General features: G+C 38.7%; 1 protein-coding gene across 2 annotated transcripts in view; it reads left to right on the top strand.

Moving 5' to 3' along the window:
- LOC127845214 (N-acetylglucosamine-1-phosphotransferase subunits alpha/beta-like) overlaps window positions 1-14,273 on the top strand; it is a 41,652-nt gene that overhangs the window by 10,127 nt on the left and 17,252 nt on the right. For both annotated transcript variants that reach the window (XM_052376018.1, XM_052376011.1), the window contains 10 exons: window positions 1,216-1,290; window positions 3,061-3,132; window positions 3,798-3,977; window positions 5,991-6,161; window positions 6,668-6,791; window positions 7,685-7,753; window positions 8,010-8,065; window positions 8,671-8,785; window positions 9,954-10,159; window positions 13,933-14,099. In XM_052376018.1, the coding sequence (XP_052231978.1) occupies window positions 1,216-1,290; window positions 3,061-3,132; window positions 3,798-3,977; window positions 5,991-6,161; window positions 6,668-6,791; window positions 7,685-7,753; window positions 8,010-8,065; window positions 8,671-8,785; window positions 9,954-10,159; window positions 13,933-14,099 (1,235 nt within the window). The remainder of the gene's footprint in view (window positions 1-1,215; window positions 1,291-3,060; window positions 3,133-3,797; window positions 3,978-5,990; window positions 6,162-6,667; window positions 6,792-7,684; window positions 7,754-8,009; window positions 8,066-8,670; window positions 8,786-9,953; window positions 10,160-13,932; window positions 14,100-14,273) is intronic.

The raw sequence follows: 14,273 nt of genomic DNA, 5'->3' as shown, positions 1-14,273 counted from the left end.
TCAAGAAGGTTTAAGATTGTTTAGTGTGGGCAACATTATTTGAGCCTTTCACTGGGAAAACTAGGCTTATGATGCATGTATGGAAAGTGTTGTCCCAGATGAGCCTGTGCAGTCCATAGTCAGGCTAGTGTTGTCTTAGATGAGCTTTGCAGTCCATAGTCAGGCTAGTGTTGTCCTAGATGAACCTGTGTAGTCCATAGTCAGGCTAGTGTTGTCCTAAATAAACCTGTGTAGTCCATAGTCAGGCTAGTGTTGTTCCAGATGAGCCTGAGTAGTCCATAGTCAGGCTAGTGTTGTCCCAGATGAGCCTGTGCAGTCCATAGTCAGGCTAGTGTTGTCCCAGATGAGCCTGTGTAGTCCATAGTCAGGCTAGTGTTGTCCTAGATGAACCTGTGTAGTCCATAGTCAGGCTAGTGTTGTCCCAGATGAGCCTGTGTAGTCCATAGTCAGGCTTGTGTTGTCCCAGATGAGCCTGTGCAGTCCATAGTCAGGCTAGTGTTGTCCCAGATGAGCCTGTGTAGTCCATAGTCAGGCTAGTGTTGTCCCAGATGAGCCTGTGCAGTCCATAGTCGGGCTAGTGTTGTCCCAGATGAGCCTGTGTAGTCCATAGTCAGGCTAGTGTTGTCCTAGATGAACCTGTGTAGTCCATAGTCAGGCTAGTGTTGTCCTAGATGAACCTGTGTAGTCCATAGTCAGGCTAGTGTTGTCCTAGATGAACCTGTGTAGTCCATAGTCAGGCTAGTGTTGTCCTAGATGAACCTGTGTAGTCCATAGTCAGGCTAGTGTTGTCCTAGATGAACCTGTGTAGTCCATAGTCAGGCTAGTGTTGTCCTAGATGAACCTGTGTAGTCCATAGTCAGGCTAGTGTTGTCCTAGATGAACCTGTGTAGTCCATAGTCAGGCTAGTGTTGTTCCAGATGAACCTGTGTAGTCCATAGTCAGGCTCGTGTTGTTCCAGATGAACCTGTGCAGTCCATAGTCAGGCTAATTAGGGATGATACTTTCCACTTTTATTGTATTTACATATGAAGTATATTCTTGGTGAAAATCCTGTTCAAGTAGAAAGTGTCATCGCTGATAACTCTGTGCAGACCACACAGGCAAGTCTGTAACAGCACTTAAGGTTCATGCATAAGGGTAAAGTTGAAAATGTTTAGATAGGTTGCAAACATGTTTCATTGATTCTGCCTCATGCTGCTGTTGTTATTGTTACAGCTGGAGATTGACACAGACAAGGGGGTTGCTGTGTTGTATGCCAAGAGCTCTAAGGAATGCGCCGACATTCTCTCAGTATGTGGCACCTATCACTTATAACCCTTACCTGCTCAGATACCCACTTTGACAAGTTTTAGTGTCTTAGAACATAAATTTAAGTGTTTTTTTAGCTCTACTGGCCGAAGGCTTGAAGAACTTATGTCATGGCGTGGTTTCCGTCGTCCGTCCGTACGTGCGTGCGTCCGTTAGACTTTTCTTGATTACTCGATAAAGTCCACAGTTTTCATCCGATTCTTTTCAAACTTGATCAGTGTCTTTATATTAATGAGGACTCGAGCCTATTGAAAATGGGTTACATCAGAGTAAAAAGTCCAGAATTATCTCCCCTTGAATTTGAGAAAATTGTGAAATAATGCTTGTTTACGCAATAAAGTCCACAGTTTTCACCCAATCATTTCCCAACTTGCACAGTGTCTTTATATGAATGATGAGTCTAACCCTATTGAAAATGAGCAATATTGGAGTTATCAGTCCAGAATTATCTCCCCTTGAATTTCAGAAAAAATGAAAATTCAGTTTTTTTATGTGATAAAGTCCATAATTTTCATCCAATTCTTGGCAAACTTGCACAGTGTCTTTGCATCAATGAGGACTCAAACTCTTTTTAAAAAGAGCAATATCGAAGCAATAAGTCCAGAATGACTTCCCCTTGAATATGAGAAAATTTTGAAATCCTGCTTGTTTTTGCAATTAATTCCACAGTTTTCATCCAATTATTTCCAAACTTGCACAGTATCTTTATATCAATGAGGACTTGAACCCTATTGAATATGAGCAGTATCGGACAAATAAGTACACAATAATCTCCCCTTGAATTTGAGAAAATTCTCTTTGTTTGCGCGATTAAGTACACAGTTTCCATCTTATTTTTTTCCAAACTTGCACAGTGTTTATAGCAGTAGAGCGATTCAGGTCCTCATGGGCTACTTGTTTACTAGATTCAAGTTTTAAAGGCTTCAATTCAAGTTCTAAGAGACTGATGAGCAGCCGACAGCATAAATCATTAAGGATTAATTACCAGTGACAGGCAGGCTGTTCTAGTTTTATTCTGGTTGCATATAAACATTTATATTTTCTTCTGAGCGTGAAAGGGTTAAGCTTTTATCCTTAAGCTAAAAATCAACAAGCTGTCGAGTTCAGTTTACTGTGCTATGGAATACATGTCCAAGGATCGCTGTTTCATTTCCTGGCATTGCCATTGGTCATCAAATTGGTCATGAAATTATGGCCATTTGCCACCTACCTGTTATTCAAGTAAGACACTTATTAGTTGCTAGGATACGTGATCTGACTTCAAAACTGCTCAATAAGTGATCTGACTTCAATACTGCTCAATATGGTAAACATTCAAATAACAAACATGATATTTATACTGTATTGGCTGATTTATTATGTGGTTCGATAATTACCAGTCCATTCTTAGACTTAAGAATAGAATTAACTTAAACAACTTACAGGTGAATGCTTAGATAGATTTCAACTGGGCCATGTCCTGTCAGGTTAAACTCTGACATGAAAATGTTGGTTTTGTCAGAGTTCTCTGTCAAGAAAAGACAACAGTGCTTTTGTGTTAGAGTATTGTGAATCATGTCTCTTTGCTCATATGGTAGATTATTGCTTTAGTATACGAAGATCTCTTTATGGAAAATTTCTTCTTTTTAGCATCTAGTACCCAAAGTGTATTTTGTTATTTAAGTCTTGGAATAATTAATTTGAATGTTTGGTAATTAAAGTAAGATATTTGTTTAAATTGTCAAACACTTTTTTATTTCTGTTATTTTCTAGGAGACCAACTTTACTATTGAGGGCAAGGAGCCTACATTGAGCCCTGCCCATTTTGTGTGGGACCTGAGAGATGTAAGTAGGGAGAATATTGTTCTATAGTTATCAAGTTTACAATATATTGATATAGTATAAGGAAACCTTTTGATAATGTTTAGTTAGTGTTTAAGTGTTTTCTATTAATTGTCTAAGTGTACCAGATAAAAGGTTTTATATTTGTTGTAAGATCTAAACCCGACAGGAACTACACACATAGGTTAATGTTTTTGCTTTTATATCATGGTTACAGCATGCATAGAAAAATTACAACATATTTTTAATAAGAACAATTAAATTGACTAAAGGCTCATGAAGACAATCATTGCCCCATTTGCCACCAGTCCATTATCAAAGTTCATCCATTGGAACCTCACAAGATTAAAATTAAAGATGAACAGGGAAACCTTGAGCCGCATTCTGTGAAAAAGAGGTATAATGCATGTGCCTAAAGTGTCGACCCAGATTAGCCTGTGTAGTCTGCACAGGCTTATCAGAGACGACACTTTCCGCCTAATATAGATTTTTGCCAAGAAGAGACTTTCTTGAAAGAAAAGTACCATAAAAGTGGAAAGTGTTGTCCCTGTGCAGACTGAACAGGCTTATCTGGGACGACACTTTATGCACATACATTAAACTGCCTTTTCACAGAGCACGGCCCATAAACTTTTCTCTCTCATGAAAAGATCTCTCTGCTATTTCAGTTTTCACATGATGAAGACATATCTGCAAGTCGATTTGAGGACAATGAGGAGTTGCGATACTCGTTAAGATCACTGGAGAGGTTTGCTCCATGGGTGCGACACGTGTTCATCGTAACTAATGGGCAGCTGCCGTATTGGCTGAACTTGGAGAACCCTCGCGTTTCAATAGTGACTCATGAGGTAAATTTGATTTGGGAACTATTTTCATCTTCCTGTTGTATTTTTTTTCCCAAAAAAAATGTGTTTTGTGTTAAAGTGGAATTGATTTACCCAATTTTTTTTAAGGGATGTTATGTTAATGTTTGTTGACATTCTTTAATGCTACAACTTTGGGTGTTATCTGATACATTAATGTTAATTGTAAGATATGTTAACTTTAAAATGTCATCCAAAACCTTTGTAATGTATTATTATAGTATAAATATTCGAATCCTAGATACTACGTTTTGCTGTGGAGTCAAAATAATGTAGGAGCCATTGTCTAGGTTGGCAAAATAATGTAGGAGCAATTGACCGCCTTGTCAAAACATCGTAGAGCGACTGTCCCCCCTGTCAAATTTAGCGTAGGATCGATTGTCCGTTGGAGAGATTGTCCGGATACCTAAATATTCTTTTAGAAAATTAAATGCCAACATATCACCAAGTATACATATGTTTTATAATTTTATCAGGAATATATTCCATCAGCAATAATCTTTTTAACCATTTGTTACCCTTGTAATTATACAATTTTGTTTAAGGTTATATTAGCCAAGAATTTTCTGCCTTTGACCATTTATTTCCTACTTGTAAATTTGTAAACACAAATTGAGTCTTTTACTGGGAAAACTAGGCTTTATGCACATGAATTAAGTGTCATCTCAGATAAGCCTGTAGAGTCTGCACAGGCTAATTATGGACCACACTTTCCGCTAGCATGGAATTTTTAACTAGAAGGAAATCTCTCTTAAACAAAAAAATAAGTTAAGGTGGAAAGTGTCGACCCTGATTTGCCGGTGCAGGCTAATCTGGGACAACACTGTACACACATGCATAGAGCACAGTTTTCCCAGGCTAATCTGGGACAACACTGTACACACATGCATAGAGCACAGTTTTCCCAGGCTAATCTGGGACAACACTGTACACACATGCATAGAGCACAGTTTTCCCAGAGCAATCTGGGACAACACTGTACACACATGCATAGAGCACAGTTTTCCCAGAGCAATCTGGGACAACACTGTACACATGCATAGAGCACAGTTTTCCCAGAGCAATCTAGGACAACACTGTACACACATGCATAGAGCACAGTTTTCCCAGAGCAATCTGGGACATTACTGTACACACATGCATAGAGCACAGTTTTCCCAGAACAATCTGGAACAACACTGTACACACATGCATAGAGCACAGTTTTCCCAGGCTAATCTGGGACAACACTGTACACACATGCATAGAGCACAGTTTTCCCAGGCTAATCAAGGACAACACTGTACACACATGCATAGAGCACAGTTTTCCCAGGCTAATCTGGGACAACACTGTACACACATGCATAGAGCACAGTTTTCCCAGAGCAATCTGGGACAACACTGTACACACATGCATAGAGCACAGTTTTCCCAGAGCAATCTGGGACAACACTGTACACACATGCATAGAGCACAGTTTTCCCAGAGCAATCTGGGACAACACTGTACACACATGCATAGAGCACAGTTTTCCCAGAGCAATCTGGGACAACACTGTACACACATGCATAGAGCACAGTTTTCCCAGAGCAATCTGGGACAACACTACACACATGCATAGTGCACAGTTATCCCAGAGCAATCTGGGACAACACTGTACACACATGCATAGTGCACAGTTTTCCCAGAGCAATCTGGGACAACACTGTACACACATGCATAGAGCACAGTTTTCCCAGAGCAATCTAGGACAACACTACACACATGCATAGAGCACAGTTTTCCCAGAGCAATCTGGGACAACACTACACACATGCATAGTGCACAGTTTTCCCAGAGCAATCTGGGACAACACTGTACACACATGCATAGAGCACAGTTTTCCCAGAGCAATCTGGGACAACACTGTACACACATGCATAGAGCACAGTTTTCCCAGAGCAATCTGGGACAACACTACACACATGCATAGTGCACACTTTTTCCAGAGCAACACTCAAGTAAACTTTCTTTCTAGGAAATATTCGCCAACGAGAGTCATCTGCCAACCTTCAGCTCTCCTGCTATTGAGAGCAACCTCCATCGCATTCCGGGTCTCTCAGACAAGTTTGTCTACATGAACGATGATGTCATGTTTGGCAAGGAGGTGTGGCCGGATGATTTCTACTCCCACAGCTCTGGTCAAAAGGTAAATTGTGATTTGTCTTAGTATGAGCCTTGCTCTGTGAAAAGGCTTGTGATGTAGTATGTGATACAGTAATTTGAGATTATCCGGGCAACAGGTTGTAATGGAGTATGAGATACAGTAATTTGAGATTATCCGGGCAACAGGTTGTAATGGAGTATGAGATACAGTAATTTGAGATTATCCGGGCAACAGGTTGTAATAGAGTATGTGATACAGTAATTTGAGATTATCCGGGCAACAGGTTGTAAAGGAGTATGTGATACAGTAATTTGAGATTATCCGGGCAGCAGGTTGTAATGGAAACTGTGATACAGTAATTTGGGATTATCCGGGCATCAGGTTGTAATGGAGTATGTGATACAGTAATTTGAGATTATACGGGCAACAGGTTGTAATGTAGTATGTGATACAGTAATTTGAGATTATCTGGGCAATGGTCAATGTTCAGGCTTACTTGACTTGGCATTTTGAATGTTGACCTTTTGTGGTCTGGCTGTAAACGTTAGGTATACCTGACCTGGCCGGTTCCCAACTGTAATGAGGGCTGCCCCCAGAGCTGGATACGGGACGGCTACTGTGACAAGGCGTGCAATGTCTCTGAGTGCGAGTGGGATGCAGGGGACTGTGACGGTGAGTTGATTGCCTTGCTTGTGATTGGATTGATGAAAGAGATGTTCAGCCAGATCAATGTTTTTTCACCATTTTGGGAATGGGGTTTATGCCCTTGGATTAGGAATAATGGCGTCTGTTTGACTCAAATTGTTGTTTTTTATTTTTTGCTCTCAAATTAAATACCATAAAACTGAGAATCAGTGTCCTCAATTTGATGTGGTTTTTTTCCATTGCAAACCTTCAATTAGATAAATTTAGGCAGTCATTTGGGAAAAATATTTAAAAATTGCATCAGAAATGGTGCAAAATAACGAGCCTAAATTTGACCAACAAAATTCCTGCAGATCATTATTTGTTTATGCATTATTCAGGTCCTCTTTGTTCACCAACTGTATCCCGTAAAAAACTATAAATAAATAAATATAAAATTACATTTGTAAACCTCCTTAAAATCCTTATTTACGCATTTAAGTAGTGCGTCATATTAGAAAAAGCATCTGATTTGAGACCAGTGAAGCATTTTACATTTGAAGTTTGATCATGCAAGTGCTTTTTTTCATGGTTTTATATAGAAATAAAGATTTCAGGAATTTGACTTTAAATTTGGTTAATAAGTGTGCTATTCTAATTGATAGATGCTGAAAGGCATTTTGGACCTTAAAAATAAATATGCTACGAACAAGTTTTGTTTGCTTTGAAGAAATTCAAACTTCATGTTATTACAATACATTTTAACGTGCCTTTTACTGTTTACTTCGATTTAAGGTTTATATTGGTATGATGTAGGTGGACAAAAAATACTTGAAATTCCAATTTCTGATGATTGCAATAGGACAAACATGTATTTGATTCTTTCGTTTTTTTCAAAACTAACATGTTTATCTTATAAAATGTATTAAATTGTATTGTAGGTACCAACCCTAATGCTCATCACCAGGGAGGTTGGGCAGGGAGCTGGCATGGAGATACCCGTGCAACAGGTGAAAAGGTTTACTTACTGTTGCTGTTTATAGTACGTTTGATTATGGTGATTGTGGGGGTGGGGGTTATTATAAAGTTTATGGTGATGATTGAAATGGTTATGATGGTGGTGGTTGCATTGTGATGAGGAAGATGAGGTTGTGGTTGTGATAATTATAATTATCGTGGAGGTAATGATGATGATGATCATGATAATAATAAACATTCAAGCAAGTTTGCAATGATTTGTTATTCTCATGTTTGTTTTTATTGAAGGCTATTGCCATTCTGGTTGTGCCAATAACTGGATAGCTGACAGGTACTGCGATACAGTAAGTAGCCTGTTATATCAAATAACACTTTGTAGACATTAATGTTTGATCACTGTAAAGTTTTGCAGTCCAGTTAAAGCCCCAACACACATAAAATATTTTAGTCATTTTAAAAGGACCACAGCTACATACAAAAATAATTATTCACTAAAAACTTTAATTATATAGCAAACAAAAGCATTAGTGTATAATTTAAGCATTTACTCCTGAGGTATACAATCTGTTTCCATTGCAGATATTGAACAATCAAGTCTGTGAGAAATTTGAACATTGAAGTTCATCACAGAGTGTTTACAAACAGAACTGACATTTTTATGAGTTGTGAAGTTTTGGCACTATGTTCAAGTCTTTAAGCAGGATTTCATTTAAAAGAAGATAATTCTATCATGTTTTATCTTATTAGAAATTGCGCTTTTTTTTATAGTATAATAAACTATTAGGAACTTCTTTCATTTTTTGAGGCATACGTTACAAATACAAGTATTTTGAGAGAGAAAAAAAGAGTGAAAGTCTCAAGCTTTGTTTACGTAATCTAATCAATAAGATAAGAGTTTCATCAATATGTTACTAAATTTTCAATATGAAGAAGAATTCCATATTTTCAGGCCTGCAATGTACTGGAGTGTGGTTTTGATGCAGGGGACTGTGGCACCTCCCGCTACTTCAACCTTCATGGCATGATGCTGACTCCAGATGTGTCCGAATACACACTGCCTACAGGTGAGATGGGCGGCATTGGACTCTGCTTAGTTTATATTCTCATGCAACTGATATTTGACAAATAAATAGTTAAAACCTGTTAATTTTAACTCTATTGCATAGAAAACCTACGGCTTATTTGAAACTCTCTTGAGTCTGTTTCCTGGGACTAGAACCAGTACTTGGTGTCTATGTGGGAAATCTAAAGAACGCTCCAACAGTGGGGATTGAACCCATGACTTTCCAAATGCTAGGCCGATACCATATCCTACACCACTGCTAGGCCGATACCATATCCTACACCACTGCTAGGCCGATACCATATCCTACACCACTGCTAGGCCGATACCATATCCTACACCACTGCTAGGCCTATACCATATCCTACACCACTGCTAGGCCGATACCATATCCTACACCACTGCTAGGCCGATACCATATCCTACACCACTGCTAGGCCTATACCATATCCTACACCACTGCTAGGCCGATACCATATCCTACACCACTGCTAGGCCGATACCATATCCTACACCACTGCTAGGCCGATACCATATCCTACACCACTGCTAGGCCTATACCATATCCTACACCACTGCTAGGCCGATACCATATCCTACACCACTGCTAGGCCGATACCATATCCTACACCACTGCTAGGCCGATACCATATCCTACACCACTGCTAGGCCGATACCATATCCTACACCACTGCGACCTTAAAGTGGTGATGAAAATGACTAAATAAATAAAGATTGTAGAGTTTCTACAAAAAAAATTGTTTCTGGTTTAGCCTACAGATACTTTAATCTTAAGAGTCTCTTGGTCAATAATTGCTTACTAAATATTATAATGCAACTAACATTTGACCAAAAAAAAGAGTTACTTGCAGTTTGTTAAGGTTTTATGCTGTTTGCTGCTCATCAGTATCTGAGGGTTGGAACTGAAACTTGGATCTAGTAAGAAAGGCCTTTAATTGAATTTAACTTTCTAAGGGACTACAAATGCTTTAAAATACGTATCTAAGTGGCAAAGGGTTAAGATAATGCATAATTTGTTTTCAGGTTTAGCCTACAGACACTTCAATCTGACAAGTCTTTTAGTCAATAAATTACCTCTTACAAATGAATAACGATTTAAGGAATTCTAAATTGTTCTTAATTCTGATAAAAAATAAAATTGTTTTCAGGTTTAGCGTACGGATACTTCAATCTTACGAGTCTGTTAGTGAATAATTTCACGCTAAAGGGAGCCTTCTATGATGACAACAAGGCAGTGCGGACGATAGCCGTGGCAAAGAAGTTCAGCGTGCTCACCATTGTCTGCTACAGCAACATGAGCAGCACCAGAGTGAACTTCAGTCTTGAGCTCCAGAGAGATAACAGAACCAGTCTGGTATGATGTAGTGACAGAGAAATAACAGAACCAGTCTGGTATGATGTAGTGACAGAGAGATAACAGAACCAGTCTGGTATGATGTAGTGAAGTGGTTAGGTTCAGAGAGATACCAGAACCAGTTTGGTATGATGTAGTGACAGAGAAATAACAGAACCAGTCTGGGAGGTTTGATGTAGTGACAGAGAGATAACAGAACCAGTCTGGTATGATGTAGTAACAGAGAAATAACAGAACCAGTCTGGTATGATGTAGTGACAGAGAGATAACAGAACCAGTCTGGTATGATGTAGTGATGTGGTTAGGTTCAGAGAGGTACCAGAACCAGTCTGGTATGACGTAGTGACAGAGAGATAACAGAACCAGTGTGGTTTGATAACTCAAGAGAGATAACAGAACCAGTCTGGTATGATGGAGTGATGTTGTTAGCTCCAGAGAGTTAACAGAACCAGGTTGGTATGATGTAGTGATGTGGTGAGCTCCAGAGAGTTAACAGAACCAGGTTGGTATGATGTAGTGACAGAGAGATGACAGAACCAGTCTGGTATGATAACTTCAGTGAGATAACAGAACCAGTCTGGTATGATAGAGTGATGTTGTCAGCTCTAGATAGATAACATAACCAGTCTGGTATGATAGCTCCAGAGAGTTAAACAGAACTAGTCTGGTATTTTGTAGTAATGTTGTGAGCTCTAGAGAGATAACATAACCAGTTCGGTATGATGTAGCGATGTTTTGAGCTCCAGAGGGATAACAGAACCAGTCTGGTATGGTGTAGTGATGTTGTGAGCTCTATAGAGAGATAACAGAACCAGTCTGGTATGGTAGCTCCAGAGAGATAACATAACTAGTCTGGTATGATAGCTCCAGAGAGTTAACAGAACCAGTCTGGTATTTTGTAGTAATGTTGTGAGCTCTAGAGAGATAACATAACCAGGGTGGTATAATTTAGTGATGTTGTGAGCGCCAGAGAGATAACATTACCAGTCTGGTATGATTTAGTGATGTGGTGAGCTCTAGAGAGATAACAGAACCAGTCTGGTTTGATGTAGTGAAGTTGTGAGCTCCAGAGAGATAACAGAACCAGTCTGGTATGATGTTGTGATGTGGTGAGCTCTAGAGAGATAACAGAACCAGTCTGGTTTGATGAAGTGAAGTTGTGAGCTCTAGAAAGATAACAGAACCAGTCTGGTATGATGTAGTGGTGTTGTGAGCGCCAGAGAGATAACAGAACCAGTCTGGTATGATGAAGTGATGTTGTGGGCGCCAGAGAGATAACATAACCAGTCTGGTATAACTTAGTGATGTTGTGAGCTCTAGAGAGATAACAGAACCAGTCTGGTATGATATAGTGATGTTGTGAGCGCCAGAGAGATAACAGAACCAGTCTGGTATGATGTAGTGATGTTATGGGCGCCAGAGAGATAACATAACCAGTCTGGTATGACGTAGTGATGTTGTGAGCTCTAGAGAGATAACAGAACCAGTCTGGTATGATTTAGTGATGTTGTGAGCTCCAGAGGGATAACAGAACCAGTCTGGTATGGTGTAGTGATGTTGTGAGCTCTAGAGAGATAACAGAACCAGTCTGGTATGATAGCTCCAGAGAGATAACATAACCAGTCTGGTATGATAGCTCCAGAGAGTTAAAGGGGCCTTTTCACAGATTTTGGCATGTTTTGAAGTTTGTCATTAAATGATATATATTGATAAATGTAAACATTAAATTTTAAAAGCTCCAGTAAAAAATCAAATATAAAATTTAAAAAAGGAAAAAAAGTAGCCCGCAGCAGGGCTCGAACCAGTGACCCCCGGAATTCTGAAGTAAAAACGCATTAGCCAACTGAGCTATCCTGCCAAGCACACATAAGTCACGTATTTTCTACGTTATATAAGCAATCTTTGTAGTTTCACAAATTTAAACGACAACAACAGAACTCTCCAAATTATTAAATCATTTTGCGTTGCAACGCTTTATAATTTTTAGGTTTTTAAATCGTCAAAAGATGCATATAATGGCTATATTAGACCATGGCAAATGTTCAGTAATACTGTTTCCTCACAAATATCATAACTAAACCAAAAATTTGCGAATCTGAAACAACTTTTTTCAATTTTGTCAATTTAGCAAACCTTGAAAAGATCCCTTTAACAGAACCAGTCTGGTATTTTGTAGTAATGTTGTGAGCTCTAGAGAGATAACATAACCAGTCTGGTATAATTTAGTGATGTTGTGAGCGCCAGAGAGATAACATTACCAGTCTGGTATGGTGTAGTGATGTTGTGAGCTCTAGAGATATAACAGAACCAGTCTGGTATGATGAAGTGATGTTGTGAGTGCCAGAGAGATAACAGAACCTGTCTGGTATGATGTAGTGATGTTGTGGGCGCCAGAGAGATAACATAACCAGTCTGGTATGACGTAGTGATGTGAGCTCTAGAGGAAAAAAGAACCAGTCTGGTATGATGTAGTGATGTTGTGAGCTCTAGAGAGATAACAGAACCAGTCTGTTATGATTTAGTGATGTTGTGAGCGCCAGAGAAATAACGGAACCAGTCTGGTATGATGAAGTGATGTTGTGAGCACCAGAGAGATAACAGAACCAGTATGGTATGATGTAGTGATGTTGTGAGCTCTAGAGAGATACCAGAACCAGTCTGGTATGATTTAGTGAGTTGTGAGCGCCAGAGAGATAAGGGAACCAGCCTGGTATGATGTAGTGACAGAGAGATTACAGAACCAGTCTGGTATGATGTAGTGATGTTGTGAACGCCAGAGAGATAACAGAACCTGTCTGGTATAATAGCTCCAGAGAGATAACATAACCAGTCTTGTATGATGTAGTGATTATGTTAATCAGGATTGGTAATGGTTTGGGAATATTTGAGAAAATGTTTTTTGGGGTTTTCAAATATATGATTTGGGTTTTATTAGACTCTCATGAAATTCTCTTTCAACAGCAATCTTAAAAGTGTGATTGCTGTAAGGCTGGCAACTAGTTGTTAACCCCCCCCCCCCCCAACGATTTTCAATACCAATCTTAAAAGTGTGTTTGCTGTAAGGCTGTCAACTGGTTGTAACCAACACCCACCCACCATTTTTCAGCAACCTTTTTGAAAATCTTCAAATTGTTCAATCCTTTGATGAGTCATACAAAAACACTGCAATGGTGCTGGATCAGCTCTGCACAAAATTCAAGATAGAGTGTTATCACAGCTTGTAAACTGATATTAAATGTCTCCGTATATTTTGATAACCATCATTAAAAGAAAGAAGCATAATATACCAATTTGCACCTGTTGGGTCAATAGGTGAGATGGTTGCTTGGATGGTCAGTCCATCGATGTTTTGTAATAAAACGAAGTTAAGAGAAAGTTTTCAACTGCAATCATGCGCATTAGTAAGATGGTTACTTGTGAGAACACTTTTTCAATTGTTTAGGTCAAATGTCAGAAGTACTTGTAACATTACATTAGAAAAAAAAATCACATCACAAGAAGGTGCTCACCTAAAATCATTTTAATTAGTATGCTGGTTCTTTATGAGGAAAGGAAGACACCTATAAATTGTGCTTGGCAGCAGGTTAAAGTTTAAAAGAATTTTGGCATTAAATTAGTGTCTGCAAAATGTCAATATATGTAGTACGATTTGATTTAAATGCAGGTCAAAGATCAAGGTCATAGTATATTGCAATATTAAATATCCTTGAACAATTATGGCTGCAAGTTTGTGGGCATACATATTTTACAAATATCTGTTGTTTTTCTTTCAGATGAATTTTTCATTAAATATTGATACAAGACCTCAAAAAACTGTTGTTGCTTTGAATAAAACAATGGCTGAAGTTGAAACTAAGAATGTAACCATAGCAACCAATAAGACTGATGTCAAGCCAACGGAAGAAACTATATTATTTCCAGAAATATCCAAGGAACAAATGTAAGTCCCTGTTGCAAGTTTAAGTTTTCAAAACCTTAAATCATTTAAGAAGTTTCCATAACCTGGTGTTGACAATGCGATATACAATATGCTTCTTCAAATGCATGTACATAAGTAGTGCACTTTGCCATGTATACTCTGCAGTTTTATACCCCCAAATTTTAATTTAAAAAG

Source organism: Dreissena polymorpha, chromosome 1 (assembly GCF_020536995.1).
Source record: "Dreissena polymorpha isolate Duluth1 chromosome 1, UMN_Dpol_1.0, whole genome shotgun sequence".
NCBI lineage: Eukaryota > Metazoa > Mollusca > Bivalvia > Myida > Dreissenidae > Dreissena > Dreissena polymorpha.
Note: the sequence above shows the minus strand (reverse complement) of the source record. Positions and strands in the feature narration are given on the sequence as shown.